Source organism: Colius striatus, chromosome 1 (genome assembly GCF_028858725.1).
Source record: "Colius striatus isolate bColStr4 chromosome 1, bColStr4.1.hap1, whole genome shotgun sequence".
In the NCBI taxonomy this organism is placed as follows: Eukaryota; Metazoa; Chordata; class Aves; order Coliiformes; family Coliidae; genus Colius; species Colius striatus.
Genome location: NC_084759.1, coordinates 54347167 through 54362923, shown reverse-complemented (window position 1 = coordinate 54362923; position 15757 = coordinate 54347167). Strand labels below are relative to the sequence as shown.

General features: G+C 37.6%; 1 protein-coding gene across 3 annotated transcripts in view; it reads right to left on the bottom strand.

Moving 5' to 3' along the window:
* The window catches only part of PCCA (propionyl-CoA carboxylase subunit alpha), a 283334-nt gene that overhangs the window by 147522 nt on the left and 120055 nt on the right, over window positions 1–15757 (bottom strand). For all 3 annotated transcript variants that reach the window (XM_061996271.1, XM_061996282.1, XM_061996292.1), the window contains 4 exons: window positions 11395–11538; window positions 10681–10755; window positions 5457–5525; window positions 4503–4578 (listed from right to left, as the gene is read on the bottom strand). In XM_061996271.1, the coding sequence (XP_061852255.1) occupies window positions 4503–4578; window positions 5457–5525; window positions 10681–10755; window positions 11395–11538 (364 nt within the window). The remainder of the gene's footprint in view (window positions 1–4502; window positions 4579–5456; window positions 5526–10680; window positions 10756–11394; window positions 11539–15757) is intronic.

Below are 15757 nucleotides of genomic sequence, written 5' to 3'. Positions count from 1 at the left end.
AGCAGGTCAAGGGAGGTTCTTCTCCCCCTCTACTCTGGCCCAGGTGAAGCCTCATCTGGAGTCCTGTGTCCAGTTCTGGGCTCCCCAGCTCAAGAGGGACAGGGAAGTGCTGGAGAGAGTCCAGCGCAGGGCCATCAAGATGATCAGGGGACTGGAACATCTTTCATATGAGAAAAGGCTGCGGGAACTGGGGCTGTTTAGTCTGGAGAAGAGGAAATTGAGGGGAGATCTTATTAACATTTATAAATATCTAAAGGGTGGGTGTCAGGAGGTTGGGACATCCCTTTTTTCTATAGTACCTAGCAACAGGACAAGGGGTAATGGGATGAAGCTGGAACACAAAAAGTTCCACTTAAACACAAGAAAAAACTATTTAACCGTGAGGGTGAGGGAGCCCTGGAACAGGCTGCCCAGAGGGGTTGTGGAGTCTCCTTCCTTGGAGGTCTTCAAGACCCGCCTGGACATGTTCCTATGTGACCTGATCTAGGTGAACCTGCTTCTGCAGGGGGGTTGGACTAGATGATCTCTAAAGGTCCCTTCCAACCCCTGCCATTCTATGATTCTATAAAACAAGAGAAATGTTAAGTACCAACAACAGTGCAAGCTCACAGGAAACAACTCAAGTCTCATCCCAATGAATAACAGTGTCTCTATGCTTGACCGATGTCTTGAATTTTTCAATAGTCACAAATTGTCCAATAACCACAGGACAGAGCAAAACCAAAAAATCATCTGCCTAAGACAAATTTAGGTTAGACCTTGCACATTAATCACCCCTGAACTATACTGGAAGACCTACAGACAAATGTTCCCTAATTAGACCCTTCCCCGTTCAGAAATCTCAACTGAGAATTTGAATGCAGATCAGTTCTCAATAGAGGAGTCAGTTCCTATCAGAACAATTTAAACTGTAAAGGACTTCAAGAGATCATCTAATACAATCCAGCACTCAAAGAACTGCTTAGACATTCATCTGCTCCCATTAATTACAATGTAGATATTACCCAGGAAATAAGATGTAGATAACATTCCCATGACCACACTGAACGTATCTTGAGTTAGTCACACTGTTAGTATCTACCAAGAAACAGACTGTAGATTTTCTTATTTCAGTGTGTGCAAGCTGTCACCACTCCAAACTGTAATAAAATATTAAGACAGTAGGCATTTTTAGAACATGGTGTTGTTGCAAATATCACAACTTCATTTTATTGATAATTTAAAATCAAGATAATGCTATTACAGGCACTATATGATGCAGTCTTGATTGCAGAAATTATTTACTCAAATTTTGCACATTTTTTATTTCTTTGCAAATATTTGTCTGGGTTTTTTTAATTTCCTGTGCTATGCTGTCAGGCAGATTGAACTCTGAGGGACAGCTGAACCATGGATTCAAGGCCAGGTACTCTCTGGTCCTAGAAAACAAGTCAACAAAGACTGTAGTTTGAGGACTTGTTCCCTGTAAGCAGAAGAGAGCTAAAAGGGAATGAGGCAACTCTAGGACATTCTAAAGCCACAGCAGCAGAAACTGAGTGTCTGCTTGTACAGCAGGTTGACAAGGAGCAGCAGAGAATGTCCCTGCACTTCTCGCTGCCAGCATGCCTCAAGCTAGCCTGGATGGGTCACCTCCTGGAGCATCACTGTGCCGCTTCAGTCCCTGGATTCTCTGCCAGGATTGCCATGAGGGACATTATATGGTGGCATCTGTTCCAAGAGGACATTTGTCTTCTAGGAACTGGATAAAGACCACTGATTTCACACAGGTCAACAAGCAACCATCAAAATATTAGTGACTAAAAGTCCTTACCAACTTTTGCCTGCCTTGAACTGGTGACACAGAAGTGATGGGAAAGACTCCATCTTCCATTAGCAGTCCCTAAGCTACCCATTAGATGGTCCCTGACCTGTTACCCAGTCACCACATCCCATTCCCACCCTATGTGAGTGAATGAGCACTTTTGTTTACAGAAATGTTGCAATTTCTGGGAATTTAAATCTAAATTCTCACAATTTATATTATCAGTACAATTGCCACTGACTTCAGCTGGTATCACTTAGCTAACACGCTCTGTAACCTAGAAGACACTCATGATTTACGGGGAAGAAACACACTCCCCTCTAAAAGACAAAGCAAATATAAAAGCTACTTCCAAAGAAATCAGGAAGGCTGCGTTCAGGAAAAGGAATATGGAGCACACTATCCAGGAAGTCTATGGTGATCTCTAAATAGTTATGTGCAAGTTCACGACTTAAATATAAAACCAAGTAACTTCAAAACTAGGTAAAAATCTACTCTATGCCTTTTACTACTACCAACAGTTCAGTTATGCCTTCATGGAAGGCACATTCACATAAAATCAAGATTGGTTGAACACTGTTTTACAATCATTTTAGAAAAAAGTGCATTTAGTTGCTTTTATTTTTCTGGTGGTTTATTATTTTTGTCCATTTAAATGCCAATATATTACTACTACTTCATGATCTGTTAAGCTTACTTGAACTTATCAGACACAACTCTGAACAAGGAGGAGTTCTGCACGTCTCAATGCAGTTGAAAACATAACAGGACAGTTTCTACAAACTGCCCTATCAAGCATTGTTCACAGAAGAGAAGAGATACTTTAATATCCATGAACGTTCCATTTAGTACACAAAAATCCTGTTTGTTTTCAAATGGAAACCATTAGCCATCACAACTCAAAATGCACTCTTGAAATTCATCTATGTTTGAAACCTGTAGTAAAATTTTTCTTTTGTAATAATATTAAAAAAGTATGTATCCCCTGTAGACCATTTGTTACCTCTTTCAACATTGTTAATAGATGAAGAGCTTTTTCACAGGTACGAATACTATGGTGATAGTAAGTAGGAACATGTAAATGCAAACATGCATTTAAAACAATACAAACAAGACTGTAAAAGAAGTCAGGAAGGCAGATTAGTAGTTTCCAGATGTGTCATACCCTTTTCAGGTATTTATGGATCTATTGAACTGTTACTAGGTACATACACATCCATGTACAACACCTGAAAACAAACAATTGTGTTCTAATCCATATTACAGCAGATAAGATGATGCTCTGCAAACAATTCCAATATTCTCATTAAATGTAATCCTTCTAGCACAATTTGCTATTAATATAACTGAATTTTAATCCAAAGCCTGTCTCCATTAAAAACAATAAAAAACCCAACAAATTCCACTTCACATCAGTCTAGCTATAGCAGTATAAATTTCTCTCGTAAATTTACTCAGCTCCTATACTGCAGGGATTTACATCAGCACATTGTATTTGCAATAGTCTAATGGCTCAAGTTGCACCAGTATAAATTCGCTTCATAGTCAGCAATTAATTTATAATGGCTAATCCTACCACCTATCTAGCTACACTGTGATTGAGGGATGCTCATTTTCCCTTAGATAGATAAATCTTTCCAGTCTGACATGACACCATAGTATTCAGTAGAAAGCATCAAAGCGAATCCAAGTTTTACAGAAACACTCATATGATTGTCTACTACATGATGTCTCTCCTGCTCCTCCTCATAGCTATTCAGGAGAGAAATTAAATAAGTGTTCCAAGTCCTTCTCCCATCTGAAGCCATGAAACAACTTGTCCAGCAGCCAAAACACAGAACAAAGACGGAAAATTCTCAAACAGTTATCTTCTCACCTATTTGAGTTATACAAGTGTACTGACTAGTAATGAAAAAAAAAAAAATAACAGCCCCAAACACCCACACAGTTGGGGGACAAAATGAAATTTGTTGCCACAGTACAGTTCCATTCTCTAATCACCTCCATGAAAAGAAAGGATAAGAAATCCAATTTTTCTCTCTCATATACTGAGTTATCCTTCCTTAAGACAAAGAAGATCTAAAGACTTCTCCCACACAAATGATAACTTCCCTTTTTAAAACTTAATGGTAGTTGAAGTAGTCATGACCGATTCTCCCCTGCTGCTTGGAAAGGCTGGAAGAAGGGCTGCTTTTCCTAGGCAGTCAGTTAGCAAGAGCAGAAACATATGTTGGTCATCAGCCTACATCTGTACTTGCCCAAACCTAAGCAATTACCTTGAAAGTAGGAAAAAAGAAAGTACATATATGATCTAATGCTGTAGTGTGATATTATTTTAATACAATCAATGAATTAAACTGTTATAAAATGGCAACTAATTTAGAGTACAGTGGCTTTTCTTTCTCCTCTACAACCTAACAAATGAACTATATGCTACCATTTTGTGGAAACTCTTTATGCATTTTGAGAAATTACTTAAACATTTCTCTCAAAATATTCAAGCAGAAACAATGGAGAAAAAAAATGAAGTGTCTTTAGATTTGATGTATCTTCTCAGCTTAATTAACACAAGGCTTTCCTGTTTTAATTTACACTTAAGAAGGGGGAACTTTACTCAATTTGCTAATTACTACATTTTCAAGCTGTTTTCTTGAAATATATGGCAACCTATCACACTAGGAACCAAAACTTCAGTAGTTACCTCGAATTACGTAATTGTCCAAAGCCTCTTCCATTCTTTTCAGTGCTTCAGCTCTATTAGAGCCATAGGTAATCAGCTAAAAACATAAAAGGTATTTAAGTTATGTAGGAATGAAGTAATGTTTGTCTCTAGAATCTGAATAGCATTGAGAATAAAAAATGAACTCAAATAGCTTGTAGACTTTCTACAGTCAAAAAAACATTTCTCCCACATTACTGTACCTGTGCTTCAGAGACTCTCTAAAATATCAAGAGACAACCTAAGATCTCTTAACTCATTCAATGAGAGAAAGCCAATCACTTTTGCTTCATAAAACTTAGAGCATCTAAACAAGGTCTCTCTTCTTTAGGTGTAGAGGAGATTAGAGCAGAGGCTCAGTATCCAGTTAACTCTCCTGACCTCTAATGCCTCAACAACTGAATTTTTTTTGACAACTAAACTCTGACTATAATAGATGATCTCTAAAGGTCTCTTCTAATCCCTACCATTCTATGACTCTATGATAATGTCAAATTTTAATTTTACCATTATGTTACTAATTGATAAATACTAATACTAAGAAATACTATCAACCATTTCTTTCCTTGCTCCTTTTAGGGAACCAGAATTATTGAAATTCTAGTTCTGGCTAAGTTACATTAAAAAAGATAGATTAGCAGTACCGAAGTCTGAAAGTAATAGTTTCTCTTTAAATCAGAATTCTTTTAACAATCAGAAGCTACAAGACAAATAATTATGGTGTCAAAAGATTAAAAAAAATTGTTTGGAAGCCACACTACATTTCCTTTCCTCTACATCTTCACTTTGATCATATTCCCTTGAGGCATGTTATGCCTAGCACCTTTAAAACACCGATTTACCAATCTTTTCATATACTTTCCTTCACTTAAAAGATCTGTGTATTAAATCAGTGGTTTGTATCTTTAGAATATTGAAAAATAATCATCAACTCACTTTTGAGATCATAGGATCATAGTAAATGCTAATATCGCTTCCTTGTTGTATGCCACTGTCAACACGTACCTTCAAAAAATAAGAAGTAAAAATAATTATGCATTGGAAAAAAAAATATTTCAACAAGAGGATCAAATCTACCCAGCAGGCTTAAAACATAACACCCGAGAAGCTTATTACATACATGTTTTCCCCTTAAAGAACTAGAATCATTTGTTTTAAGAGAAGCTGGGGGGAAGGGGAGCTTTTTCCTCCACCAGGAAAAATACTTGCAAGTTATTCTCTCCTATAAAAGAAACATGACTGCAATCTTCACTTGATAGTCTAAATTCTCTTTTGTTCTCCTAGAATGCATGTGAACACACTAAATATATCTAACAATTTTGGTTGTGTTACACAGTTTAAACTTCAACTCTGAACAGATCCAATTCCAATTTAATCCCTGTAATAAAATACAGTTGTAATTATTTTTTCGACTGACACCTGGCATGAAGGATGCCCCTTATAATCACATCCATTCTGCATCTATATATAATCACATCCCCCATGTTCCACTACAGCCCTTCTGAGAGTTCCAGTAGGAATACAAGTAGGGAGCATTCAGTGGGAACTTTGCAGCTCTGCTTATCAGCTCCATAGGAATACTGATCCTGTGGTTTTCATGTCTGTAACACTTTCCTTCTCTGCCTCACCCTCTCAACTGTAAAACATTTTTTTTTTCTGTTGCTGCTGTTCCCTCGAGGCTTTAATGTTTACACAGCTTTTTCCATGGCTTTGCTTTGTAAGGACACAGCCCCAATTAAAGCTCTGATTCTGCAATATTCATGGAAAAAAATAACACAAGTTCAAAAATTTCTTTTGAAGAGGCTGATTGCTGTTAACCAGCCAACAAGTTAGTTAGGATATTGCTGATTCTTGTTTTCATCTCTCAGTTTGATTTCATCACTGTAGCAATGAGGTTAGCCATATAAAACTTTTCAAATGAGCAATTTCTGGGGAATAAATATTTACTAAATTGATGCTTTTGAGTGCTGGAATCCGAAATATTTTTTTTTTTAAACTAATCAAAATAACTCACGAGTGATAAATGCATTCTGGGGATCATAAGGATAGAGGGCTCTAATCAAAGCTGTTGAAGCAGCAGGGCTCTGATACTCTGTGTTGTAAAGGGGGTGGGAAAGAGGGTCCTGGAATCTCACTTAAATCTTCACCTGTGGGAAGGAACCTTTGTAATAAACAGCAGCTCATCTGTCTGCAGCAAGGCAGAAAAAGGTCAACACAGCGGCTGTTAGGCCTTTAATATTTTAATTTAGGCAATTATCAAGGGACCACATGTAGAACCTCTTGTCTACAGAATCCACATGAGGGCATGATGATGACTTTATTATCCAAATGACACAAAGAGAGACCCTAGCAGGTGTACTCACCTTCTCCAGGAAGAAACACTGCCTGACTAGCTTTTATGACATTATAGTCTTTTTATTAAAAAAAAAAAACCTTATTCATGTATTTGTGATGACATATTTATATATTGTTTCTTATACAGCAATGTTTATTTGTACAGCATATTTGTTTATTCATATGTAACACTTCTGTAGCACTTTCATCGCATCTTATTCAAATGCGCTTTATTTGTGCTTAACTAGGCCCCCCACTACCCATATCAGGTACATTTAACATTTGCTACTGATGAGAAGGTAGTTCAGATATGTCATGATTACAGAATGAACATGGACTGTAACTCCCATTTCCCTTTTTGGAAACTGCTAAACTATCCTTCCTCCCATGATGTCTGCCTATGTCAAAGTGAATGTTTACATTCTTACACTCAAATCAGAAAGAATTCATTTACCTGCTCAGCCCTAGATAAATCCCTTGCCTGTGATATATGTGTTTACTGAGTACTACAAAAAATATAAGGTGTGAAGGTATGACATACATACTCCACACATACTCAAGTTATACTGTGAGTTCTGTCTTCAAAATAGCACCTATAAAGTGATTCCATAAACGTGTTCAGGGATGCTTTACATACACATACGTGTGTAAATATTAACAGATGTACATCATATCTTGACAAAGAAAAAACAAACACAAGAAAGGTGCATAATTCGGACCCACGGTAAACAGGTTGGTCAGATGCTAAAGTTCACGTAAGGCTTCTTGAGAGTCTACATGTTCCAGCTGCTTTATGTTTGTTCACATAAAACCTACATATCAATACATAATTTACACTTTTTTCCTAGGTACAATAGCCTAAAAATGAAATAAGTTACAGTGACAATTAAAAGTTCTTTAAAAACTGCTGCATAATTTCCTTTTTACAGGAAATCTAGAAACCACTGTAGAAGTTTAATTTTCATAAAATAAAATCAAGGTTAGTAAAAAATTAGAGCAGAAAAGAAATACATTTACCATCTTCAATTCTCCCTGTGGTGCTTACATTTTCAGAGACTGGTAACAGTAGGTGATTTTATAAACTATATGGTGTGACAGCATTTAATGAATATTGGATGGAAAAAAAACCCTAATTCAACAGATACTCACTATAGCACACTTAAGCAGAGATAAATACTGGAGATCTAATAAGTATTGCTATTATTTATCAGGTTAAAATCTTTTCTTCCTTTTATTCAGTAGTTAAGATACCAAATAAAGGCTAGGGTTCAAGATATTACTGTATGCTACAGCTCATTGGTATTACAGTCCCAACACTTTTAGTGTTGTCAGTATTTCTACACTGGGACAAATGTAAACAAAAAGGTAAAAAAAAAGCTTACAGAGAGGAAAAAAAAAAAGCACAACTCATGTCCCAGTCCAGTCCTGCAATGAACTCTTAGTGCATCAAATTCCACTTACCAACATAAACAGGTTCTAATATTTCTCAACTCTTTGCCATATCAGAGCCTTAGGATTCTCTCTCCAGGCTGCTGACAGCAATGGCAAACAGCAATACTGGAGCTCTTTGGATAGAGCACTACATTTGTCTGTTGTGTAAGAGCATTGAACGTGAATGCTCACTGTTACAGGTTTTTGTGGTTATCTATCTTAAGCTTCATTATCAAAGACGAAGAAAATGTGGTATTTACAAGTACCACTTTCTAAGGAAATTATAGGCTACGTGAGACAAAAACAGCCAGTGTATTCCTGTCTATGGCTAGGAAAAGCCCCTCACAGCCATGCACACCAGCTCCACCAGCTTGAGCAGCTGACACACAGGCAGAAGTAGAGAATCAGAGGTAACTTGAGACATAGAAGAAGAAACAAATTGAAAATGCATTTGGCAATATGCTTTTCATAAGCCAACCTCACTTTGACACATTACAAGTCCCTGCTATTTTTTTAAGCCAATTTGTTGACAACGCCAAAATGTAAAATGCAGAAAACACTGTGGCACAATGGGCCTGTAACATTGAACTTTTTTGGCCGTATTAATTTTGTTCTTAGTGGCACAACATTCTCAGGAGAGAAATTAGTTTCACGGTGGCAGAAAATATGTATTAAGACACCAAATCATGAGTGCCTACGTAAAAATAGCTGTCCTATTTTTAACGTGACAATCAAGGTAAACAGAAAGACAACAGCTTAGATACTCCATATGAGCTCCTCAAACCATTGCGCTGAAGCCTCCAGTGTAATTAAAATTTCTTCCTTCGGTACCACGATGGACCATGTGAAGCAATCACGCATCTCCCACCCTTCATTTTCAATTCACCTCTCCCCCTAAGCACAACTCCCAGCCCACCCCATCTACCTGACAAGTGACAGCCCAATCTGATTAAATGCTTGCAAGGGAGGGGACTCATGGGCCTCCATGACAGGCCAAAAGTGATCACCATGGAGATACATAATTACAGCTGTCAACGCGTCTACTGTCCTGCTGGCATCAATTTGATTGCTCCCAGCAATAATGATAGACAAAGCTTAGTGTGCACTCTCCTGCACCCAATCACTTTATCTGTTCCGTGGTCCATTTAGCTGACATGCAACATTCACACAACCAAATAACAGCAGTAAGCAGAACATTTAAGGCATTTTAATTGTTTTTTCTTTGTACGGATGGCTCACAAGCGCAAATGTTATTACATAAAACTCCTGCTGCAGCATTAATTGAAGAAAGATTTGGTGGGACAAAGACTGTAGGGGGTATAGTTTGTCCATTATCACTTGTACTTTCAACAGGTCTCACGTTTGGAAAATTGCAAATTGCAAAAACTTGCAAGGGCAAAATGTTTGACATCCTGTTAGCTATTACAACATGGTGAAAACTTCTAACAACCACTGGAGTATTCATTATAAATTCTTATTTAATACACTCTTTGTTTCATTAAAAAAAAAGTTTAGATACATCCAATGATACCTTTTTCCCCTCATCTACTCTTTAAGATCACATAATGCCTTTTAGATCTTCACTTTTTTTTTTCTGCTTTCAGGCTTTGAACACAGCATGAAGCCTTGAAGACCAGAAAGGGTCAGGTCCCTTTGGAAAGTACACGGGCAAAAACAATTTAAGAAGCAAAATAAATCATATATCCAATAACATCTCCACATTTAAGACTCCTCCTGTAATCTCTTACTATTTTCCGTGCAAATAATCAGACTGAATAATCGTATTCACAGATGGTGCGGCCTCATCATTCCCCTAACTGACACAGTGTCATGTGTATGTGCACTTATGATTTAGACTACCTTGATTTTACAGAAAGGCAGTGTCCTTGTTCTTTACATGAGGCAGAAAATGCCATTTGTTAAACAGCCCCTCTGCACAGTTACACTGTATCCTGAAACACGTAATAATTGCTGTAATAAATTCCCTCTTTAAAGGCTACAAAGCTAAACAGAAAGCACTGGCAGATTCTCACTGGTGTCCCCGGTTCTGTCCTTAAAAGAGCTGACTCAACACTTCAGTGTCTTTTCTGATCACCACGGTAATTTCACTAAAGCTGTGTTTGAAAAACCTCAGTGGAAAATTATAGGACTTAAAATATTTTAACATATAATGGTTTCCCGCTATATCATATTTGAACATTTTTAAACCCAGTTTGGAACTGTACGTTTTAAAGTTGTTTTTCAGGATGTACAAGTATTATCATGTCCCAATTCCCACCACTCCCCATCAAAAAGATGGAAAAAAGGCCACATCTACAAAGCTGCTGAGTACTTATAGTCTATATGTCTGTAAGAGACACTCGGCATCTATGAAAGCTGGAAACAACTTACTTACACTTGGCACATGCAATGGTTCCTGATACTGAGACAGTTTACCAATAGATGGCAAGCCAAAAGATTTGTAGGGGTCCTGAAATCAAAATCAACAAGAGAAAACATTAAGCTTTTACAGACGCAGAGAAGATCATATTAAAAAGCTTAAAAGTCTAACAGAAATCTCCATTGGAGTAACTTTGTTTTCTTGGAATTAGTGTCTTGGGATGCACTTTGAAAGTTTGTGCTATGAACTGCAGTTTCAGAAGACATGTAATTTGCTTCTTCAACAATCTACTAAAATGATTTAGTATAATAAGAAAAATTCTGTAAGCCATTGACTTTCAACTGTCTTTAAGACAAAATTCAGGCACCAAAGTCAAGAAAAGTGGAAACGCTACTGAACTGTAGCAAACAGTCCCAGCACTGCATCTCTAAATGTTAAACAGAATATATCACAAATATATATTCATTAGAAATAAACCTTAGTTATCTCTTTCACCATTTTTAATTTTGATTTACAGACAAAAGCTATGTTGAAATACACACTGTACTTCTAAGTAAAAAAAAAAAATCCTACAATTTTACAAAAGCTCGTTAACCATTTGGGTTACACACTCTAAATTATGACTTTCGTAATCATATTCCTTGATTTCACCTTGGCATCCATTCACACCTGGGTATTATTACTCCACAATTCAACCACTTACCCTCCTTCCCATTACCACTCATTTACCTCAGCATAAACTCGACATTCAACCGCCCAGCCGTTGATGGGAATATCAGCCTGTTTGTGCCTGAGAGGGTAACCCTTAGCAACACGGATCATTTCTTGGACTAAGTCCAGGCCGGTAATGCATTCTGTGACGGGATGTTCAACCTGCAAGGTCAAGAACTGTCAGTCAGTAGGTAACAACAACAACAAAAAAAACCTTCTCTTTGTAAACAAATGCAGATAAACCAGCCAAAGAGCAGACAAAGAATATGTTTCCCATCTTGGGCTTTTTCTCACAAAACATTTCTACTTGACAAATTCCAGCAACTGCCTTCTTTGCAGGGAAACCCCAAAAAATAAAATCATCAGCAGATTACAATAACTAGGACCAGCATGAAAACTATAGAGAACACCTAAGGAGGGCTTGAGGTTTTGCAGGAAAGGAGAGGGGTCCATTTATTTTACTAATTCAAACGCATCTGGTGATGACGAGTTAATTTTTCTTTGTTCAGAAGCTTTTCCCATTCGATTTCGTTGAAACATATTTCAACTGAAAATCTCCAAGTAGCTGATAATCAACCCATTCTGCTACACTTAACATGGCACATACAGGAGCCGCTTACAATTTTCCTTAGAAGTAGCCTACCCTAAATCTCACCCATTCGCCTGCTTTCACTAACCTGTCCTGACAAGCAACCAGATTAGCGTAATCTTGCATCAGCGCAGTGTAGCAGAAATGAGCAGATGGATCCTTCAATTTTTTTCTGCCCCCCCCCTCCGTCCTCCAGACTTATCTGTTTAGTGCTTAGCATGCACAATAGCTGGGCTGGACCAGCAGAGTCACTCTGCGCTCTCAGCAAATTGCTGCTAACGGCTTGGGATGATGCTGCCATGGGAATACCTGTCGCTCACACTAACCCCAGCATGTGCGTACAAGCATGCACACGTGTGCGCGCGCATATGCACAAACACACAGACACACACGGTTTTCTTTTCAAAGGGGAGCTGAACGGACATGTTTCTCAACTTGGAAAAAGAAAATAATTTGTAGTTAGACACAGTATAATCAGAAAGCACCCAAAGATAGGAGTGTGCACCATACTGATGAAGTAAAACAGAAGGATGCTAAACGCGTGTTGTTCACGCAGAGACAGCTGTTAAGGCTTTCCATACAGAAATTTGGACAAAACTGCCATTTTCTTAATAAAATATTCATTTTCCAAGGGCCAAAATACCTTAAGAAAATGCATTTCACAATGATTTCTCTATCATGAGACGTCATACCACCTATATTTTGTGACATGGGATCAAACCACTTGGTTTTCTTCCTTCAAGCACATTAGTATTAAGGAAAATATTTAGTCATTATAACAATCTTGTGGCTTATCAGAACACGAAGATGCTTTGGTCTTTAAGAAAAAAAGCTTTGTAAAAATAAACAGATGGCATTCATAATTAGCCCTGTGTGTGCTGTGAGTTTGTTTAGAGTTTCAACAACATTTTAAGACATTTTGACATAATTTTAATGACAAATCATCACTGAAACAAGCACCTATTCTTTGAAGGATAAAAGTGACATTGAAATGAGAATCTGATTATACAGTTTAACGATGCACCTTTGGGATTCAATCTTGAATCCACCTAAGACATGATACTCTCCAGCATGTCAAGCTTAATAACAGTATTTGGAGAAGCTATGAAACATCTCAGTATTTATCCTGCAGTGTTAAAATAGAAGCAATTGAATTTCTATTAAGACTTGAAGTTTCTATTAAAAGTCCCTAAGTTTTAATAGAAAGTTACTTATCACACATTCATGTTTGGACAACAGAATGTATTCTCTTATTCTGGAATTTCAGTTTAAAAAAAAAGAGGAACACATTTAGAATTCTAACATTCCAGATAATTCTTTTTTTAAAGAAAAAAAAAAGACATTTATAGAGTCATTTTTCTTGGATAGCAATTGGCATTCCAGATTCAATAGCTTCATTGTTGATGATCAAAATAAGATGGAATGTTTCTGGAAAGAAAAATATTTTTGTTGTTTGGTTCTTACGACTCACAAACATTTATTTAATCCATTCTTTAATACAGATCTTTGACTTGGTCAATATTTTCTTCTGTTTCTTCAAAAGACTCCCTTTGTGTCTGCACACAAAACGGCATTCAGAAAATATGACGAGGAAAATTTTATGAGGGTTTTTTTGGGGTAGGGAGAAGTTGTTCTGTTGTTCTTTTAGGACTGTGCTTAAACTAGTGCTGTTTAGGAATAATGAAGACAGTTATGAAACAAATAACTGATTTTAATGTACGAAATACATTTTAAAATGTAACGTAGTGTATGTTAAGACCATCAGATTACTTGAAACCCTAGTTGACTTATTTGTAACTTTGTAACCTTTTGGTGAGGTGTACAACTATAACTGAACATGCCTTAGCATTTTCAGTTTTCTTTCAGCAAGGGGAGTGCAGGAGAGAGTCAGTATTTTCAACATTATACAGAACATGCTTCAGTGTACAGTACAAAAGGACACGCCATATCATGGTTCAATGAGAACCCTGAGGTTTTGGAGGTGCAAGAATCCACCCACAGAGAGATACATGCAGGACCTGAAATTATAGCCCTAAACTCTTATAAAGGAGCAAGGAATGGGGGTGTGTGGAAACAGTGAAGAAATTAGACCTCTCTTCTCCCACCCTCCTCAAAAAAGAAAAACAGAGACAGCATTATTCCCTACTTATGAGAGCCCTACAGTAGCTGTCACAGCTATTTGACTAAGGTAATTGTTGTATCTATTTTAAAATCACTACTAAAAGCTAGGCTTTAAGCACTTTCCCCTTTTACTTTTCACAGCCTCCTACTTCAGGTGTCATTCTTGGTTTGCCTGTGTAATTTCTTCTATTACTTTTGTGCTTCACCTCTTCTACATCAACAGGCTTTACTTGCCATTTTATGGACAATAAGTCACGAACCAAATTTTTGAAGAGATGAATGCAAGTATGCTCACAAACAGGGCTGAATCACGCTCAATTGATCAACTCTTTAAGCTTTGAACCACACTCAATTTTGTAGTCAGCTGATCTAAGATCTCGTCAGTGAAGCCTCGGTCAATAAGGTAAGAGCCAATGGTGGCACAGTTATACGATAGTGTGTAAATTCACACATTACCTCTGTCCTTAACACAAAGGGCAAAAGCAGATGTGTCTGTAGCAAACAATCTACAGATCATAGATGTATCAAGGCAGCTATGTACCTTATTCTCAACAGGACAAGCAGGAAAATGGATCGGCAATAACTCTCTAAGCTGCTGGAAATATTACCTTCACTACTGGTTCCCTTTACTTACACCAAGTCTGGTCATAAGCAATTTATAACAAGTCATCATTTCAATGCACTTAATGTAACATATCTCCTTTAAAAAGTTTTCCTCCTCATTTTCTGTAACACACACACACATCTCCTACTCTTACAAGTGCTACTTGTATTCCTGCTTTCAAGTCCACAAGGCCATATCTGTTATGGTCAGCAATATTCATATGGGGTAAAAGGGAAGTGCTTCCCCTTCATGTTGCATATGCTCTTCTTCAGATCTCTCATAGCAATCGGGTTCCCCACAAGCACTACAAGTGCCTTTTCTTCCCTAACCACCACATTGGTGGCAAAGTCTGTAAGGAAATAATAACTAAGTTCTAGTTTATAGATGCTGAAGCAGGTAAAAAACAGCCAAGAGAACCTGCCAATATCACAGAACAGTTAACATCTGTCCCCAGAAGAGTACAGAGAGGCTGCTAGTTCTCCTCCTGTTCTGACTGCCAACAGTCTTAAAGCTTTTTCTTACTGGGATTCATCCACAACTACAAAAAGAGTCACACAGGTTTTATGACTAGTTAAAGCCAAGAGTGAAATTAGCACTGGCTGATTCCCTTATATTTGGGGAATAGTTTCAGGACACATTTTTCTCAAGAGCATCAAGGCACTCAGATCTAACAGCAAACACTTCTGGACACACTTGCAGATTGCTCTCTTGCCCCTGTGTGCATAAGGCATAAAGTTACTCACACATCAGTTGGGGTATTCAAGAATTCAAAACCACATCAGCCAAGAGAACATCTAAATTTCAGTAGACTTAGAACTACAGTCTATGTCACCCGTACAACTAAGTCTCAAGTCGGTGTCATATACTCCTTTACATTCAGATAAATAATCTCAAAACTAACTTTCAACATACACCTTAGCTTCCAAGAAACATGATTCACCTGGAGTCCCATAGGCTTTTCTGCTGCAGCCAAATCCCGTGTCGACTGACCCAAACCCACTAACTTACAGACACTCCTGAATCCCCTTTATTTCAGTAAGCCTGGTTTCTATTTCAGAGAACTGTAC